This window comes from Perognathus longimembris, chromosome 23 (genome assembly GCF_023159225.1).
Source record: "Perognathus longimembris pacificus isolate PPM17 chromosome 23, ASM2315922v1, whole genome shotgun sequence".
NCBI lineage: Eukaryota > Metazoa > Chordata > Mammalia > Rodentia > Heteromyidae > Perognathus > Perognathus longimembris.
In genome coordinates, this window is record NC_063183.1 from 14,912,796 (window position 1) to 14,931,221 (window position 18,426).

At 54.2% G+C, this 18,426-nt stretch overlaps 2 protein-coding genes across 3 annotated transcripts in view; both read left to right on the plus strand.

The window, feature by feature from the left end:
• The first annotated feature begins 200 nt into the window (after window positions 1-200).
• Tfap4 (transcription factor AP-4) lies at window positions 201-12,819 on the plus strand. Of its 2 annotated transcripts, none has more exons than XM_048332281.1 (7): window positions 201-577; window positions 7,416-7,581; window positions 7,698-7,796; window positions 8,142-8,312; window positions 9,162-9,302; window positions 10,192-10,347; window positions 11,798-12,819. In XM_048332281.1, exons 1-7 carry the CDS (start codon window positions 231-233, stop codon window positions 11,990-11,992), a joined length of 1,275 nt encoding a protein of 424 aa, XP_048188238.1. In that variant the 5' UTR covers window positions 201-230; the 3' UTR covers window positions 11,993-12,819. The 2 variants fall into 2 exon arrangements, with proteins under 2 accessions (XP_048188238.1, XP_048188239.1); XM_048332282.1 differs by having other exon boundaries at window positions 344-636.
• A 2,123-nt stretch (window positions 12,820-14,942) lies between these two features.
• The window catches only part of Srl (sarcalumenin), a 49,283-nt gene continuing 45,799 nt past the window's right edge, over window positions 14,943-18,426 (plus strand). Inside the window, exon 1 of the mRNA XM_048332280.1 lies at window positions 14,943-15,050. The gene's annotated coding sequence lies outside the window, so the exon portion shown is untranslated. The remainder of the gene's footprint in view (window positions 15,051-18,426) is intronic.

Below are 18,426 nucleotides of genomic sequence, written 5' to 3' on the forward strand. Positions count from 1 at the left end.
CTGTCAGCTGATGGACCTCATCACCCATAGTGGCGCATGTAGCCGGGCCGCATCTAGCTCCATTCACGCTGCGCCCCCCCAGCCGGCCCGCGCCCTGGGGTCCCAGGCGACCGGGAGTAGGCCTGCAGACCCAGGCTGCAGCCGGGCCCTGGGGGCCCGAGCCCCCGTCGCCACGGTCTTGCGCCGCCCGGCGGGGGGGGGGGGAGCGCTGCAAATAGTCCTTTGTTTACATGCAATTCCTTACTCCGCGGAAGGAGGCCGGGGGAGTGCTCAGTTTTCACCAGCTGTTTCCCGCCTTGAAACAGACATCTGATCAGCTGCAAACACACACACACATACACACGCCCGGGGAGGCAGGCCGGAGAGACCTCCCTCCCGCCCCTCCCGCCCGCCTCCCTCCCCTCGCCGCCGCCGCCGCCGCCGCCAGCATCTGGGACCGGCCGATTCTGCACCTCCGTCCGGCGCTACCCTTTGATTCGGATTTCCATCTTGCATTCTCCAGCGGACCGCGGGACCTGGCTCGTGCAGAGGAGGGGGGCCGATCGCTATGGAGTATTTCATGGTGCCCACTCAGAAGGTGCCCTCTTTGCAACATTTCAGGAAAACAGAGAAAGAAGTGATAGGAGGGCTCTGTAGGTGTGTACTCCTCCTCTCCCCCACCCCTTCCTCCCACGGCAGCCCCCGGCCAGCCCGCCCGGGCGGGCGCGCGTGTGCGCACGCATGGCCCGCGCCGCCGACCTCGCTCGCCTTTCTTAGCTGCTGGGGGCGGCTGCAGCCTCGCGGGGTCGGGCTCGCGCCTCTGGGGGAACCCTCTCCTCTTAGATCGTGGGGACCCTGAACGGCCCTGGCCACTTTTGTCCACTGCGGGCGGACGAGTCGCGACGTTTGTAAATTGCAAACAGACCCACGTGGTTCTGCAGCAGTCCCGGCCATGCTTGATGTTGGTGGCTTTCCTCCCCCCCCCCCCGCGCTTCCTCCACCCCCTCTCGCGGCGGCTTCCTTCCTCTCCCCACTTCCTCGCGCTCTCAGGGCGCCCCCTCCCGAGGGGGGGGTGGGGGGATCGGGGCGCGTGTGGGGCTGCGGTGAGGGGGGCTACAATGCAGCCATGCCGCGGCTCCAGGCGCGCGCGGGGGGGGGGCGGGGAGCCAGGTGGTGTGCGTGTTTGCCGGGAGCGGGGCTGCAGCGGGGTTGCTGGCGTGGGGCCGCGCGAGCTGCGTGGGGGAGCGTGGCGGGGTGCCGCGGCCCCAGGCACGCTGGCGGCTGCTCGCTCCCTCGCCCGCCAGCCCCGAGCTCGGGCGCTGTTTACTAGCGAGGCCTGGACGTGACTCTGCAGCCCTCTTGGAGTAGGCGGACCTCTGAGCGCGCGGCCTCACGGGAGCTGTAGTTCTCCGCGCCGCGCAGTGTGGCATTGTGGGACTTGTAGGCGCTCCGGGGCCACGCTTTCCGCTCACAAAGCTCGGCCCCCGCGGTCAGGGTGGGCCGGGCAGGCCGCGTGGGTCCCCGGCTGGCCGGGTGGGGCCGGTATCTCGGCCGCGAGTGGGGGGGGGGTCGCGTCTGAGCCCGGCTGTAGGCTTTCCAGCTCGCTGTCCGCCGCACGTGGGTCTCTAGTGCAAACTTTCCCACCCCACGCCCCTGCTCCCATCGTAATCTGAAAGCGGCGGGGCCCCAGGCCGGGTGGGCGGCGGAGGTCTGCAGCCCCCGCTGGAAGCCGCTTTGCAAGCTGGGCCCTGAGAGGCTCCAGACCCACCTTTTACCAAAGGTAATGGGTTCTCCGGCCACGCCGGCGGCGGAACGCTAGGGACGCTCGTTTAAAGCACGCACCGGCCTGGGACTTCCCGTTGCTGGGCCCCGGACAGCTGCTTGTAGAACTGGACCCGCTGGGCCGGGGGTACACCCAAGGAGACTGTTTCCTCCAGAGCAACCCTACGTTTGAGACCTGGGGCCCTTTTTCTGCTGGTGTGCTCCCGGAGCGAAATGGCTCCCAGGGCTGGGGCCACGTGCTCCGACGCCCCAGGCAGGCGGGCGGGGGTTGGGAGAGGAGGAGCCCGCGCCTTTTGGCTCTGGCTGGTGGATCTTAGGACCGGTGAGCTGGGAATCAGCGGATTGTAGCCCCGGTATCTACTGTGTCCCAAGGGTCCCACCTTAACTCTATATTTCTGAGTCAGTAGGGATAGATAGATGGGTCTGGCACCTGGCAGGGCCACCCCGCTGGCCTTCAGACCTGGAGAGCCTAGCAGTATGTAAAAATCATCGCCCATAAAATGTTCGAAGCTCTTCATATGATCCGAGTCCTCATTTTGCTAGGATTTTTCTGTGACTAGTCAGTCTTCCTATGAATCAAGTTGTCTTTTGATTTCCTTGGAGAGATGAACATTTGTGTTTGGGGAGAGATAAATTAGAGGGCAAGTAGTGGTGGAGCCAGGATTGGAACTCTTGGTTCCAGAGCCCTGCTTTTCTGTGGACTGCTGGTAGCTTCCAGCTTGGCTGGACAATTGGGAGGTGGGCTTGAGTTGCTCCTTCTGCTGGAGAGGAGAGTCCAGGTTCTGTCTCTGAGCTGTGCAGCGTGGGACTGCCATGCTCCAGGTGCTGATTCTGGGAGCGGCCAGTAGACCCCCTTGAAAGACTGAGCTGGGCCAGACAAATGCTTGAAGTGGCAGGACCTGCCTCCAAATGCACAGGTCCTCAGCCTGCCTGCTAACACTTGCCAGCTGTGCACTGACCATGGAGTCTGGGCTTTGAATCTGTTCCTTCTCAGCTGGGACTCCTGAGTGGGGTGGGAGGCCTCTCCAGGATGAAGTGTGTGGGTTGGGCAGGGATTTTATGACTGGTTAGACGGACTTTTCTGGGTTGCCTCAGGCTGGTGGACTTTGCTCCAATGGGCTCTCCCAGCCTCTCCTCACTCTCCAAGGCCTACCAAAGGGTGTCACACCTTGAATATTTGGACCTGTTGCCTAGGGGTTCTCAGACTTGGTTAAATGTGAGGATGGGTCCCTGCATTTACAAAACACTTAGCTTTATGGTACTAGCGATGATATGAATGGCTTGGTGGTCTGAGACTCTAGGGGGAGGTGGCAGGCTGGCATGGGTCTGTTTGGGAAGAGAGTGTGTGTGGATAGAGGCTGAGGTACTATGGAGCTAGGGATGAATGTCCCTGGGAGAGTTGTCTCCCTCTGTCTGTCCCTTTTCCCCACCTCTGGACATTAAGTGGCTGAGGGATATTGAATAGGTCCGGGGTGGTATGAATGAGATTTCCTGGGCACTAGGGGCTGGACCAGGGCCAGGCAGGTGAAGAGGTTGGTAGATTCTTGGCCTTAGGCTTGCCAGGAGGCACAGGTACCCATCAGAGATCTAGACCTAAAAAGTGTACTTCCTATTTCCCGAGTGTCTGGTTGGGATGCTAGCAGAATTTGGGAGTACTATGGTAGGATGGATGGTAGATCTGCTTTCCGAAGTTAAGGCTGATTGTCCCATTTTGTTCCTTGGCTATTTGTTGATTGCATGGTGCCCTACCTTATTCCTGAGGCCAGCAATTCCTGGTTGGCTCCAGCAAGCTGGCTGTTAGTGGGGTGGAGGTACATGAGGGGGCATGGGTAAGCCAGAGCTACCTTTCGCAGGGGTCTATACCACTGTTTACTTGGAGGAGTCTGCAGCCCTAGAGAGGGGGCAATGGGACTTTTTAACCACATGGCTAAATACTGTGAGTGGAGTTCACGTCTGCAAAGCTCAGAACTATAAGTGACTTTCAGGCATTTGCAGAAACACCCGCTTTTTTTAGTGCAGTATTACCCTTTACCAATAGGAACTTTGGCTTGGACAACATGCAGCATCCAGGACTGTCCTGCATCCCACCAGTCAGAGCCCCTGGTTAGCTCCTATTCTGCCAATCAGAGTCCCTTATTAGTCCGAATTTTGCCAATCAAAGCCCCTGGTTAGTCTGAATTCTGCCAATCAGAACCCCTGGTTAGCTCCTTTTCCACCAATCAGAGCTTCTGGTTTGCATATAGCCCCTTAAACAATCTTATGGCTGTTTAGGTGAGTTATCATTGAGGGTTCTTGGTGGCAAGTCCAAGTTGTGGTGAAAAGCTGTATGTAAGCCTTGTGGGGAAATTTCTTCTGAGCTAAATCTGGCCTCTGGTTCCTGAGTCTGAAGGCTGGGGTGATGGGTTTGGAGGGGAAGGGTTATGATGAGCATTATGGCTTCTGAGGAGCTGGTGTAGAACCGTGCTCCAGCTCCTTTTCTTTCTGGGAACTCTGAGGCTGAGGCTTTCCAGGCTGGGGCCCTGCAGCCTCCTTCAGGCTCCCCAGTTAGCATCTTATGGGCTTCAGCTGTCTGCAGTCACACTCCCGGTATCCAGCAGCCCCTGGCTGTGTGAGCTGTCAGTGGAGGTGTCCTCTGCAGGAGTTGGCTGTGCCCTGGTGTGGCTGTGTCTGCACATCACAGGACCCTGTGTGGCTCATTTCTGCAGCCATCCTTCTACGCTCCATTGAGAATTGCTGTGTGAGGGTACTAGGGATTTGAGCTTGGGGCCTGGGTGCTATTGCTTAGCTTTTTTACTCAAGGATGTTGGCCCTCTTACCACTGAGCCACAACTCCTCTTTCCCTCTTTTTGGTGTTTAGAGACAAGAGTCTTATGGACTTTTCCTGTTGAGGATAGCTTTGAACTCCAATCTTTAGCTCTCAGCCTCCTGAGTAAGTAGGATTATAGGCACATTGAATCTCTGGATATTTAGAGGCAACATGGTGACAGGGCTCACACAGCCCTTTCTTACAGGAGTGATTGTCACCTCCTTTGCCCTGTGGCATGACACCTGCTTTGGGGTTCTGATGTCATTGTTTCACTGGTCCCTTCCTGAGCCTCTGCTCTCTTTGCCTGGGAATTATAAGGCTACCTGATGAGGGAGGGGGAAGAAAGATTGTGATAATTCAGTGAGAAAATTCTAGCAAAGTGAGTTATTAGTGCAGCACATTATAGGAAGAACCAGGACTTTTTTATGGCGGGGGGGGGGGTGGAGAGGGGAGTTTAGGCCTACCACACGAGTTAATCCCCAAGATGACTGAATTAGGGCTGGTGAGATTCTAGGAAATTGTTCTACCACTTGAGGTAGGTGGTCCCCAGTCAGGGCTCCTTTTCTAACTCCAGCTCAGGATCAGCTCTGCCTTTGAGCCTCACCAGCAGGGACCCGGAGACTAGGTGAATTCCCAGGGTCTCACCAAGCCTCTCCTGAGTGGGGATGGGTTGCTCACAGGCAGACCTGGATCACCCGGTGGCTTGGCTTCCTGTGACACCTCTCAAAGACAACTGGCATTGGTCTCCCACTGCAGAGCAGAACAGTCCCTGCGGCCCAGCCTGCTGTCCTGAATGGGGAGGTGTAGTCTGGGGCAAAGCCAGACTCCTCAGGCGGAAGGTGGGGGTCAGCTTCTCTCCTCCTTCCAGAAGCCATCACTCTTCCTGTCAGTGCAGGGAGGTGAGAGAAGAGAGGCTCCCTGGCCTGAAGCTGGGGAGCTGGACATCCAGCTGCCTGGCCCTTAAGCCATGTCTAAGCTAGCCCTTAAGCGAAGGGGGCCTCCAGCCCTGTCTGTAAAGGAGGGGACCTGGGCCCCTTCCTAGCACTGCCATTCTCTATGAAGTCCCCTCTGTGAGGAACTACATGTGGGAGGGAAAGGGAGAGGGAACCAGGTAGGGGCTGGGTGGGCTGGGGTCCGGATCTGTGGGCCCTGATGAAGTTGGTGGGATGAGGCTGGAGGGGCCTATTTTGTCTGCAGACCTGGAGCGCTCACTGGGAGCCAGCCTTGCTCTGCTCTGCTGTGGAGAGGAGGCCCAGGAGGCCCAGGAAGGGGCAGGGAGGCATCCAGGGTCTCTTGGGAGGCCGGGTGGGGCAGGACAGGCCTTGGCTGTTTCCAGCTGTGGCATGTGTGTTCTGCTCCTGGGCTGCTGCGAGCTCCTTTCCCCTGGGGATAGGGACAGGGACCAAGTCACAGCAAGGGACTTAGACCAGGTACCTCCTTGACTCTGTGAGATGAGGTGAAAGCTGCCCAGAGGCCTTGATTTGCCAAACTCAGGGGCCTGAGCTGCCTTGGCTGGAGTGGGGAGCAGGTCACCCTGGGAGGGCCCCTCAGGAAGAGGCCAGGCTGTGGCTTTGGGTGGGGCTGGCGGCCTCTGCTGGGAGCCAGCATCTGGAAGCCATCAGGCCAGGGTGGGGGGAGTTGTGAGGGAGGGCCAGGAAGGGGGGCATGCCTCCTCCAGGCCACACACAGGCCCACCCCTCGGGAGCAGTGGCATTGGGCCCACAGGCTTTGCTGGTGTCTTGCCTCCCGCCAATGCTTCACACTCCACAGCCTCACCCCCATCCATCCCTGGCTGCCTTTCTCCTCACCCCTCCACTCCTGCAACAAGCAGTGACATCGCCCACTGCATTCTGGGAGTCTTACTTCTTGGGCACAGAGTAGGTCTGCCTCCTGGGGTGGGTGGGCTTGGGGGCTGTTGGCCTGTGGAGTGAGTGGTGCCTGCCTCATTTTCTGTGCAGCCTTAGCTGGGGGGGAGGGCTGTTGGGGTGTCGGTGGCTGGGGTTGGGGGGCACCGAGGCTTATGGCTGGAGACACAGCTGTGATGAGCAGGAACATCTCAGAACTGTGGTAGCAAAGGCTGAGATCCTGGAAGAGGGGGGTCAAGGTGTACCCCCAGGATCTCAGAAGTGTCCTAGGAGCAGAGGTCTCCATTGTGGTCCAGGTCTTTCTGCATCAGAATCGCAGGGCTTCGACACGCAGGTTTCCAGTCCTGCCAGGCTGATGCTGAGCTTGGCATGAGGAGTCTGCCGGGTTATTAGCCCTTGGGTGTCCTGATACCAGGCATAGCTGGGAACCTTTATTTCAGAGACGCCTTTCTCCAGGAAGGAAGCCAGGGAGCTGGGTGGGTTCCCAACACTTTCCATGTTGCCACGCAGGTTTCTCTTCTCTACAACCAGCTGATCTGGCATCCCAGGGGCATCCTCTCTCACCCTTGGGTGATGTGTGTGTGCGTGTTTGTTGTACACTAGTACTGGGGCTTCAACTCAGGGCATCTTGCTCTTAGTTTGTTTTGCTCAAAGCTGCTTCTGCGCCACTTGAGCCATACCTCCACGTCTGGCTTTTTGGTGATTAATTGGAGATAAGAGTCTCAGGGACCTTTCTGCCCCTTGCTGGCTTTGAGCAACAATCCTCCAAACTCAGCCTCCCGAGCAGCCTGGATTACAGGCATGAGCCAGGGCCTAGCTGATTTGCTGGGTGAATGTGTCAGCTGACCTGGCATGATTTGCAGGAAGGGAGAGATGCAGGTTACACCCAGGGCCCTCTGGAGATGAATTATGGAGACATGGACTCACTGGGAACAGGATTCAGGCAATGCCCACCTCACGCCTCTCCCTGCTTTCCCTTGCAGCCTTGCCAACATTCCACTGACCCCCGAGACCCAGCGGGACCAGGAGCGGAGGATTCGCCGGGAGATTGCCAACAGCAACGAGCGGAGGCGCATGCAGAGCATCAACGCGGGCTTCCAGTCCCTCAAGACCCTCATTCCCCACACAGATGGAGAGAAGCTCAGCAAGGTGGGTGCAGGCAGAGCTGGGAGGGCCTCCTGGAGGGGAGGTGGCAGGTCTAGTGGGCAGGTGAGCTTGGGGCAAAGATCTCCAGGCAGCATGACTCTTGGTCCTTCCGTCCTCAGGCAGCCATTCTCCAGCAGACTGCGGAGTACATTTTCTCCTTAGAGCAGGAGAAGACCAGGCTCCTGCAGCAGAACACACAGCTCAAGCGCTTCATCCAGGTACCTTCCTTGGGGGCCTGGCCCTCTCTCATGGTTGTGCCCCTTGCCTAACCGCTGGTCTGGGATGCAGATTGGACGCTCCTGGGCCCCTCTTGCCTACTGACCCCCACTGCTTTAGCACTTGCCTTCCTTGGGGACCTGGCCCTCTCTCATGGTTGTGCCCCTTGCCTAACCGCTGGTCTGGGATGCAGATTGGACGCTCCTGGGCCCCTCTTGCCCACTGACCCCACTGCTTTAGCACTTGCCTTTCTTCAGGGGCCTCAGTTTCCCTGTCTGTCAAGCGAGGTAGAGTGGTGGTATGGGCGTGTCAAGTCAGCACACTCATCAGCTCCACGTGGTCCCCAGGAACTGAGCGGCTCATCCCCCAAGCGGCGACGGGCAGAGGACAAGGATGAGGGCATTGGTTCCCCCGACATCTGGGAGGACGAGAAGGCTGAGGACCTGCGGAGGGAGATGATTGAACTGCGGCAGCAGCTGGACAAGGAGCGCTCCGTGCGCATGATGCTGGAGGAGCAGGTGAGGCAGCGCCCTCTGCCGGCCGGGGGCGGCGTGGCGGGCGTGCTGGAGGAGCCTGTGAAGCGGCGCCGGCGCCCTCTGCCGGCTGGGGGCGGCCATGGATGGTGAATTAATTCCGTGTTATCGTTTCTTCCCTCTGCCTGCCTTCAGTGGGCATTCACATAAGCGTCAGGCCTAGGAGTAGGGCATAAGGCCGAGGTCCTTCTCTCCAGGGTCACCTTTTATATGTCAAAGGCTTCTTACTGGAGTAGAAGTACAACTAAAGGTCCAGGGGTGGGGATTACCTGTAATCCCAGCACTTGCGAGGCTGAGGCAGGAAGATCAGGAGTTGAGGACAACTGAGCTACATAGTGAGTTTCAGAACAGCCTGGACTACCTCAGAAGACCATGGCTTAGATGAAAACTAAAAAGCAGCGGAGGGCTGGCGTGTAGCTCAGTGGTAACGTATGTTCTTAGCATGTAAAGCCCTGGGCTCAATCTCTAGCATGCACCGCCCCCCCCCCCCCCGAAAAAAAAAAGCACCTGAGATTTACCATCGAAGCTGTGGCACAGGAGGGGCTTGACTTGGTTCATTAGGAGGTGTCATACTGCTTCTGTAAGGAGTTTGGCTAGCCAGGCAAAGAAGGGAGGGGGAACGTTAGGCAGAGGGAACAGCTTAGCTACAGGCCTGGAGGTAGAGGGGAGGCCTGGTGCGTCTGATAAGTACTTCGTTGTCTGCCCTGACGGAGGTGCTCCATCCATGCCAGGATCTTAGGTTGTGGCCACTCTTTGCTCAGGTCTGAGGTTTTACTGAGTGCCTGCTGCGTAGCTGGCAGAGCGGCCACTGAGTGCTCTGCTTCTCTACTGCAGGTGCGCTCACTGGAGGCCCACATGTACCCGGAAAAGCTCAAGGTGATTGCGCAACAGGTGCAGCTGCAGCAGCAGCAGGAGCAGGTGCGGCTGCTGCACCAGGAGAAGCTGGAGAGGGAACAGCAGCACCTGCGGACCCAGGTGAGCGGGAGGACCTGGGAGGGGCGCCGTGGGTAGCATGGTGGTGCCATGAGGGGCAGATGGGGCCTAGCTCCTAACAATTCAGATGGTTACGAAGCCAGTCCTGGCTTCTGGGTGTCTTAGGGTGTGTGTGTGTGTGTGTGGCTTCTGGGTCTCTTAGGGGTGTGTGTGTGTGTGTGTGTGTGTGTGTATCCTCCTGATCTGTGATACTACTGTTTTACTGGTGAGAAAATAGAGACACAGAAAGGTCAAATAATATGTCTAGGGTGTCAAATGATTAGGAGCAGAGGTATGGGACTTAGATGTCTAAATCCAGAGTTGACACTTCTTGTGTGTGTGTATATGTGCTGTTGGGGATTAAAAGTAGGGTAGAGCCCAGTGCATGCCAGGCAAGCACCCTCCCATTGACCCACACCTCTCTCCCCAGTGTACGCTCATGAGCAGTGTTGTATTAGATGTTAAGCTGCTGCTTGGCCCAGGAAAGTGAAGGGCCATTAAGGGTCTAGGATGGCTGAAAGCCAGTGTGTAGGCTGCCATTTCCTCATTTCGCAATATCAGAAGGGTGGGGTCTGGGTTATAAACTGCCTCCTGGACCCTTGTGTTTGTCAGCTTTTTGCCACTCTAACAAATACCTGAGATAATCAACCTACGAGGAGCAGAAGGTTATTTTGGCTCAGTTTTGAACGTTTCGGCTTCTTATCCATTGATTCTTTGGTGACACACCATATCATGGTGGCAGTGTGGGATAGAGCAAAACCATTTGCCAAAGAGAAAGAAATGACAGGCTGGGGTCATGCCCCTAAAGACCTCCCAGTAGTCCACACCTTTTGTATCTTTCTAATACTGGGAGATGGTAGAAAGTGGAAGACTGAGGACTTCTGTCTTGTAGCTCCTGCCCCCTCCGGCCCCCACCCACCACCCTACGGTGATCGTGCCTGCGCCGGCCCCGCCCCCCTCCCACCACATCAATGTCGTCACCATGGGTCCCTCCTCTGTCATCAACTCTGTTTCTACATCCCGGCAAAATCTGGACACCATCGTGCAGGTACCTGGGCTCTGGGAAAGGGTGGCTTATGGGTCTGCAGAGACTAGGAAATGAGGGATAGGAGAGGAGCAAGATGTGGGCTGGGGGTCGGGTGGGGAAGGCTTGTATGAGAGGGAGGAAGTAGAGGTCTGGATACCCATCTGGGTCTTCTTCCCTGTGTCTGTTGGGACAGAGAGGTAGGTGGCTTGGAAGGTGAACTGAGTCGGAAGGTGAACTGAGTCATTTCCCTTACCCTAAGAGACTCCTTGGATCCCAGAACCTCCTGGTTCCAGCCAATGTCCAGCTCTTGCCTCGATCTGGGTTACCACATTCTATTTTTTTTTTTTCCCAGTCGTGGCACTTGGACTTGGGGCCTGAGCACTGTCTCTGGTTTCTTTTTGCTCAAGGCTAGCACTCTGCCACTTGAGCCACAGCACCCCTTCTGACCTTTTCTATATATGTGGTGCTAGGGAATTGAACCCAGGGCTTCATGTATATGAGGCAAGCACTCTTGCCACTAGGCCATATTCCCAGCCCCCTGGGTTACCACATTCTTTCACCTCCATTTCCAGAGCTTAGGATGGGGGCTGAGGTGGCAGTGCGTGAGTAGATGGTAATCACATCTCCTATCATACTTCCAGTAACAACCACAGAAAAATGTCATTAATGCTGGGGTTGGTGTTACCTGTCTGTAATCCCAGCTATTTGGGAGGTGGAGGCAAGAGAATCAAAAGTTCAAGTCCAGCCTGGTCAGAGTCATCCCAACACTATCTCGAAAAATAAAAATAAAACTCCAAGCCAGGTTCTGGTAGCTCACGCCTGTAATCCTAGTTACTCAGGAGGCAGAGGCCTGGAGGAACTGGGTTTGAAGGCAGCTCAGGCAGAAAAGTCCATGAGATTCCATCTCTAATTAACCAGGAAAATCCTTGGTTGAGTGGAGGTGTGGCTTCAGTGGTAGAGCACCAGCCACAATGGAGAGCTCCAGGCCCTGAGTCTAAGCCCCAGCACCAGCATAAAACACAAAACAAAACCACAACATTTCTGAGGACATGGCTCAAGTCATTGAGCGCTTGCCTGGTGTGCATGAACCCCTGGGTTTGATCCCCAGTGCCACCACAAAAAATTAATGAAAAGCCCAAATCAACCCCTAGAACTTTCATTGCATAGAAACCCAGCACACTTCATAATAGAATAGTCAGAAGGCCTTTAGAAGCCAAATAGGCAGGCTTTTAAACATGTGGGAGGTATCGGTCAGTTCCAGGCAGCCCTGGGACTGTGGGCTTCTTGGAAGGGAGTCTCCCCTCAGCCGAGGTCTGGTGAGCCTGCTTTGTCAGGCCTGTTTCTGGGTAGTTCTCGGTGGTATGCGTTTTGGAGGGGAATTACAGCTGCTGAGCCCCCCGCCCCCCATACTCTGCCCTGGGTGGCCGGGGGGCCTCCAGCCAAGCCTCCTCAGTGGACTGTCCCTGTCCAGGCTATCCAGCACATCGAGGGCACCCAGGACAAGCAGGAGCTGGAGGAGGAGCAGCGGCGAGCGGTCATCATCAAGCCGGCCCGCAGCTGCCCAGAGCCCCACACCTCCGACACCGCCTCCGACTCAGAGGCTTCAGACAGTGAGGCCATGGACCAGAGCCGGGAGGAGCCGCTGGGGGACAGCGAGCTTCCCTGACCACCCCCCCAGCCCTCCTCTCCCTTCTGGGGGCTGGAGGGGGCCGGGGGCAGCAACAGGGAGACATGTGGGTGAATGAGTGAGAAATTTTTACAAAATTTACGATGTCATTTGGGTCTCTTTTATGACCTCTTTTTCAATACTGTAAATCGACTTTTAAACAAAGCCACCCCAGCCGAGGTCCCGGGGCTGGGGTGACACAGAGTGTGTGGGAGCACGGGACCCCAGGGCTGGGTGTCAGCCATGGGGGCTGGAGAAGCTGACACTGAGGTGCCCGGCCTCTCTCCGCCAAAAATGCTTTTTTTTTTTTTTTGTCGTCATTTAAACATGTTTTTAAGAACAGGGAAAATCAAACAAACCCCCAAGGTATTTCCTCCCACCCCAGAGCCAGCCCTAGGACCGGCGCTCTCTACCCTCTTCCTCCACTGTTTGGTTTTCTTCTTTCTTCTTAAGCACTTATGTGGGTTGGGGTCAGGCGGGGTCGGGGCTTTCTGGGGGTCTGGGGGTGTATGTCGCTTCTCGGTTGGGGTTTGCTGCTGCCATTCTCCCCCTCCCCATCTCAGCACCGGGACTCGCCACTCTCTCCTCCCCCCACTCTCCCTCCAGGGTTCCCATCTTTGACCCCAAAATGTCTTTGTCTCTCACTTGTTTTGTTTGTTGTTGGTTTTATTTTAGTTTTGGTTTCTGTTATTTTTTTTTTCTTTTTACAATTTTGAACTCTGTGTCCAAGGAGAAGCTATTATATTTTGTTAAGTGTGGGGGGGAAATCCAAGAGGCTACTGTGCCTTTGTAAAGAAACAAAATAAAGTTTGTACTTTGTTTTTTAAGATTCCATGTCTCTTGTGTGAGTGTACTATCCTGAGAACATAGGCAAGGCTACATGGTCTAGACTACAGGGTGCTTTTGGAACCTCAGACCTAAAGGGGACAATGTGATGACTCCTGATTTGTGGGTGTGAGTTTGTGAGGAGAGATTGATATCCTGAAATTCCCTGAGATTTCTCTAGGTTGTCTGCAAACATGAGGAGGTAGTTTAAGGGCGTGAGGAGTGGTCCCTAACTTTTGTGTGTATATGCTGGTCCTGGGGTTTGAATTCATGGCCTGGGCACTGTCCCTGAGCTTTTCTGCTCAGGGCTAGCACCCTACCACTTGAGCCACACTTCCACTTAATGCTTTTTTGGTAGTTAATTAGATATGAGAGTCTGGCTTTGAACCATGACCCTTAGATCTCAGCCTGGTGAGTAGGATTACAGAAGTGAACCACCAGTGCCTGGCCAAAAGTCTGATGCTCTACTGACTGAACTACCTTGGCCCACTCTTAAATTCTTCCTTCCTCTGTCCTTCCCTGGCTCTGGGGTTTGTGGCTCAAGATGTTCTAACTTGAGCCATAGAGCATGGCCAAGCAAGCCACTGATTCTTAAGTCCTAAGGCCGGAACACATGTGTTCTTGAGTCCTAGTGGATACCTGAGCTTTGCCATTTACTAGGATTGTGTATTCCTCAGAAACCTGAGTCTTCTTGTCCATGGAAGGAGATAGGAGGAGAGAGGAAGAAAGGGAGAATCTCACTGTGTTATAGAAGTGCCCAGGCCCAGGTCCTGGGCTCAGTTTTCTTTTCTGAAAATTGGAGGTAATGGTGACTACAGGGGCTTTGCATCTTATTAGGGACGAGAATGGTCCTAAGTTCCATAACCCTCCCCCAGCCAGCATGCAACGTGGCTTACATAGCCTGCTTCTCTGATGTTCAGTATGGCAGGAACATGGTGCTAAGGCCTGAGCCGAAGGACAACTCCTCTTACCCACCATGCCTCTGGACATGAACTTACTGAATGGCTGAGTAGGCTTTTTAATTTTTCCATTGTTAAACACCTTGAGCCATTTTGCTGTGACTTGTTCAGTCAACGATAGTACATGGATCACGCTACACAGCCTCCCTAATTCAAAACTCTTTTGGTCACTTGAAAATTAACCACTTACTCATTTATCATTCCTCATCCTGTTGTTCCTACCAACAATGAATTCTCAATTTCTTTCGAAGTAGTCAAAAAGATTAATTATATTCAGTAAAATTCACGTTTTGGGGGGTATTGACATGTATTTAGATGGCAAGTCACCACCACAATCAAGATTATCAGTTCATTCTCCTCCGTTTTCAAAGCAACTCAAGTTCCTTTGTGGTCATCCCAGCCCACCGCAACAGTTTTGCCTCTTCCAAATGTCATGTTATGCTGTCATGTCTTTCCTTTTTTGACTGTATTCATCTGTCAGCTAAATGGTTCTGGGAGATAGCCGATTGATTTCCTCTCAGCCAGGTGTAAGGCTGCAGGCCTGATGGGTTCCCTGCAGTTTACGAGAAGGCCAATAGAGGGCGCTGCGGGCCTAGGACTCCTGCCTCGGACTGTGGCTCCACTTCCGGTCTTGGAGGGCTGCTCCATTCCCATAGGCCAGAGGCGCAGATTGGGGCGGGACCATGGAATTCCTTCCCCTCCCCCACTTCCTAGAATAGTCACTGCGAGCAGAGCGACGGAGCCGAGCGAGGGATAGGCGGACTCCTCAGCAGGCAGCGGAAGTCAAGGACTCCCTAGAAGCTCCGCCCCTTCCCGGATTGGACCGCCCTCTCGTCGGTGCGCAAGCTCCTTGGCGTCCTGTGCGAGCTCCCGCCCGCGGTCTCAAGTGCGGAGCGGGCACTCCCACGCCAGCCCAACACGCTGAGTGACGTAAAGACGCCGCGAGCGCGCGGCTGCCGCTTCCGCTCCGCTCCACCCCGCCCCGCCCACCCCGCCCGCCCCGCTCGCCCCGCTTCGCCCCGCCCCGCGTGCAGGCAGGTGACTGCGGCTCGCGGGGTTCAGGTGTGACCTCGGGTTTCCGCGGAGTCCCCGGAGATGTCGAGTAGCAGGTGACACGGGCTTTCGCCGTGTTTTGGTTTTACTGTTCGTGTGCCCGCGGCATCGACATCCCCCGTGTGTGACGGGTTCCCGCCCCGCGTGCGAGTGGCCTTCGCCGTGTGGCGGGGCCCAAGTTCGCAGCCGCCGCGGCGGGCCTGGGAGACACCGGTGGGCAGGTGAGGGCTTCCACGTCGCGCCAGGGAGGCGGGACGGGAGCCACTGGGCCGCGTTTCGTTGTGGTGCTGGGGATTGAACTCCAGTCCTGGCGCTGCTAGCACTTGGTTATCCACCAGCCCCAACACCAGTTGTTTTGAGAGAGAGGAGAGAGAGAGAGACTTTGCCATTACATAGTTTTGCTTTTTGCCAGTCTTGGGGCTTGAACCACTTCCAGCCTTTTCTGTTTATGTGGTACTGAGGAATCGAAACCCAGGGCTTCATGCAAGCAGTCTAAGCCACATGCCCAGCCCCTACGTAGAATTTTTTACAATATAATTAAGGTGTCTCACAGAGAGGGAGGGGTTTCTATTCTATAAGTCAGGTGATGAGTGCATTTCTTTTTTGGACAGTGTCACCCCTTCCTTCACTTTCCCCCTCCTGTCCGGGTCTACAAGTTAAATAGGTCGTTTTCCACACGGTGTGTACGTAGAATAGGATAATTCCAGAAGCTGTCTTTTGAAACAGGATTTCATTAAGCCAAACTTAGGTTGGAATTTGCTATATCTTTCCTGCCTCCGCCTCCTGAGAACTGGGATTACAGGTGTGTACTAGCATGCCTGTCCCCCATCACGTTTTTTTTTTTTGGCCAGTCCTGGGCCTTGGACTCAGGGCCTGAGCACTGTCCCTGGCTTCTTCCCGTTCAAGGCTAGCACTCTGCCACTTGAGCCACAGCGCCGCTTCTGGCCGTTTTTTCTGTATATGTGGTGCTGGGGAATCGAACCTAGGGCCTCGTGTATCCGAGGCAGGCACTCTTGCCACTAGGCTATATCCCCAGCCCCCCCATCACGTTTTTAGTAAACCTTTTTGTTGGAGTTCTGAAGAATACAACTCAGGAGGGTATATAACTTAAACATTTAGCTTCATACATTTTCACAGACTGAACTCACACCCATGTAGCCAGCTTCCCCCTAAGTCCTAGAAGCTACTTAATGCTTTCCTTCTACCACTATCCCTTAAGTAGATAACTTTTTACATTTTGCAATAGTTAGCAATGTTCAAGGAGATCCTGTGCACCCCACCCCAAATACTAACATCCTGTGTAACTGTAGTGTAATGTAAAAACCAGGTAAATTATATTGGTGTTGTTAGTGCTGGGTCATCCCAGATTCTTGGCATCTCTAAACAAATACACATACACATATACAGATACACAAATAAAGTGGCAGAGCAGAGTTTTGTAAAGAGAAAGAAGTACACTATTAAGAGAAACAGCAGGTCTGAGGTAGGTGACTCAAGGGCAAACGTGGTTAAGAATTTCAGTTTTCTACGATTTGGAGTGGGGGAAGGGTTCATGGTACTGATAATGGGCTGATCTTAGGGAGATGAGGGATTATGACAGTAAGAGTTTGTTGCAAGGACTCACGAGGCTAAGGACTCAAGAGGTTCCACTGTGCAGGTGTCTTGCCTCAGACTGGTTAGAACTAGCCTGGAGTTTTTCTACTCCTAGTGGGAAAACTGACCATTAATTATCTCAGGGAGGAGTGGCCATTGGAAGTACTAGGGAGGAGATAGGACTCACAGGTGTCTCCTAGGGTGTGGCTAGGAGAGGGGACTGTTTCACCTTTCTTATAGCCAAACTGCCTCTGACATCCATGGGACTCACATTTTACCCATTTTACACTTACCCGTGTTACAGTTACCTGGGTTCATACGTAGTCTGTACCTGTAATGTAAGGGTGTTCCTGCTGGGTGGCATCCTCATGAGTACTTCCGGTTGTCAGATGATGATGATAGTGATGATTCCAGACTTTCTGAGAAGTGGACAGTCGACTCTCATGGTGGTTCTTATTTCTGTCACCATGACTCATTTTGTCCAGTTTAGAACTTTACATAAATCATAATAGCATCTATTTCTTTTGTCTATCTTCTTTGGCTCAGCAACCTCTCTGAGAATAGCTGATGTGTTTGTACAATCGGCAGTTTGTCCATTTTTCTTGCTAAGTACTATTCCATGTACTCATGGATATTCCACCGTTTATCCATTCACCTTGAGATGGGCATTTAGGTTGTTTCTAACTTATGGCTGTCATACTTCATTTTAGTACATACGGTCCTCCAAGTGGATTGTGTCAGTTTTCCCTTCTGCCCACACAGTGTGAAGTAGAGGTTCATCCTAAGCCTGAGGGATTGGCTGCCGTTTTGGTGGTTGTTTCTTTGGGAGGGGGGATTGGGTGTTCTTGGTTCCTGGTGGCCTCTATGACCCTATTTTTAGGGTCTCTGTTAGGTATCAGCTTCGTGGGAAATGTGTTCTCTCTGCTCTAAGAATGTTGTCAGGGATGATTACATTATACTTTGTTGCCTTCATAAGGATTCTCAGAAGAAATTCTTGTCAAGCCTCAGCAGCAGAGATAATTTCACTTCTCCTGAGCATTTGGTTTTGGTGTGTTCTTATTTTAAGGATACCACATTGGGCCAGTAGTCAAGTTACAGCCAATACTTAAATATATACCTTCTCCCCACTAACTTTACTATAATGGCTCTTCCATTTTGTGTACCCTGCCTCTCCCTTTTCTCTTCTACTTCCAGTTCTTCTTCCCCCCCCTCGCTCTATTTTATGAATTTATGGGCCCTATCTTTATTCTTTTCTGGTCTAGTGTGGGATGATGTAGATACATACATACCCTCTGTGCCATGACTTGGGGGTATTTTTGATTATGCAGCGGGGCAGTGCCCCAGCTCTGTCTGTTAGATGGCTGAAGCACTGTGTAGTGGAAGAAAGAGGCCCTTTGGTGACCTTGGCCTCTTTAGTGGTAACTGACTGGCCCCAGACCAGTTTAGAGATCACAGGCAAATCCTCAAGTAGCCTCTTGGTGCTGGCTGCCAGTGCTGTCCTTTCCCTTAGATGTTGAGGGCCCTGGCCACACCCAGGCCCATCCTCCTGTTCCTCCTCCATCAGCACCGCACTTGTCTTTTTTTTTTTTTTTTTTTTTTTTGGCCAGTCCTGGAGCTTGGACTCAGGGCCTGAGCACTGTCCCTGGCTTCTTTTTGCTCAAGGCTAGCACTCTACCACTTGAGCTACATACAGTGCCTCTTCTGCCTTTTTCTATACATGTGGTGCTTAGGAATCGAATGCAGGGCTTCGTGTATATGAGGCAAGCACTCTTGCCACTAAGCCATATTCCTAGCCGCACTTGTCTTTTTTACTCTTTTGGACTTGAACTGCCCTCCTTGCCCCTACACATCTGGGCAAAGGTGGGATTCGTACTCCCCTCTGCCTTATCCCTCTCTCCTCTCTCCTTGCTGAATTGCAGTTTCTTCCATTGATTGACAAGAACGTCTGCTGACCCATACGAGGGGATTGGTCTGGGGGCTGAGGACAGGATCAGCCCTAAATCC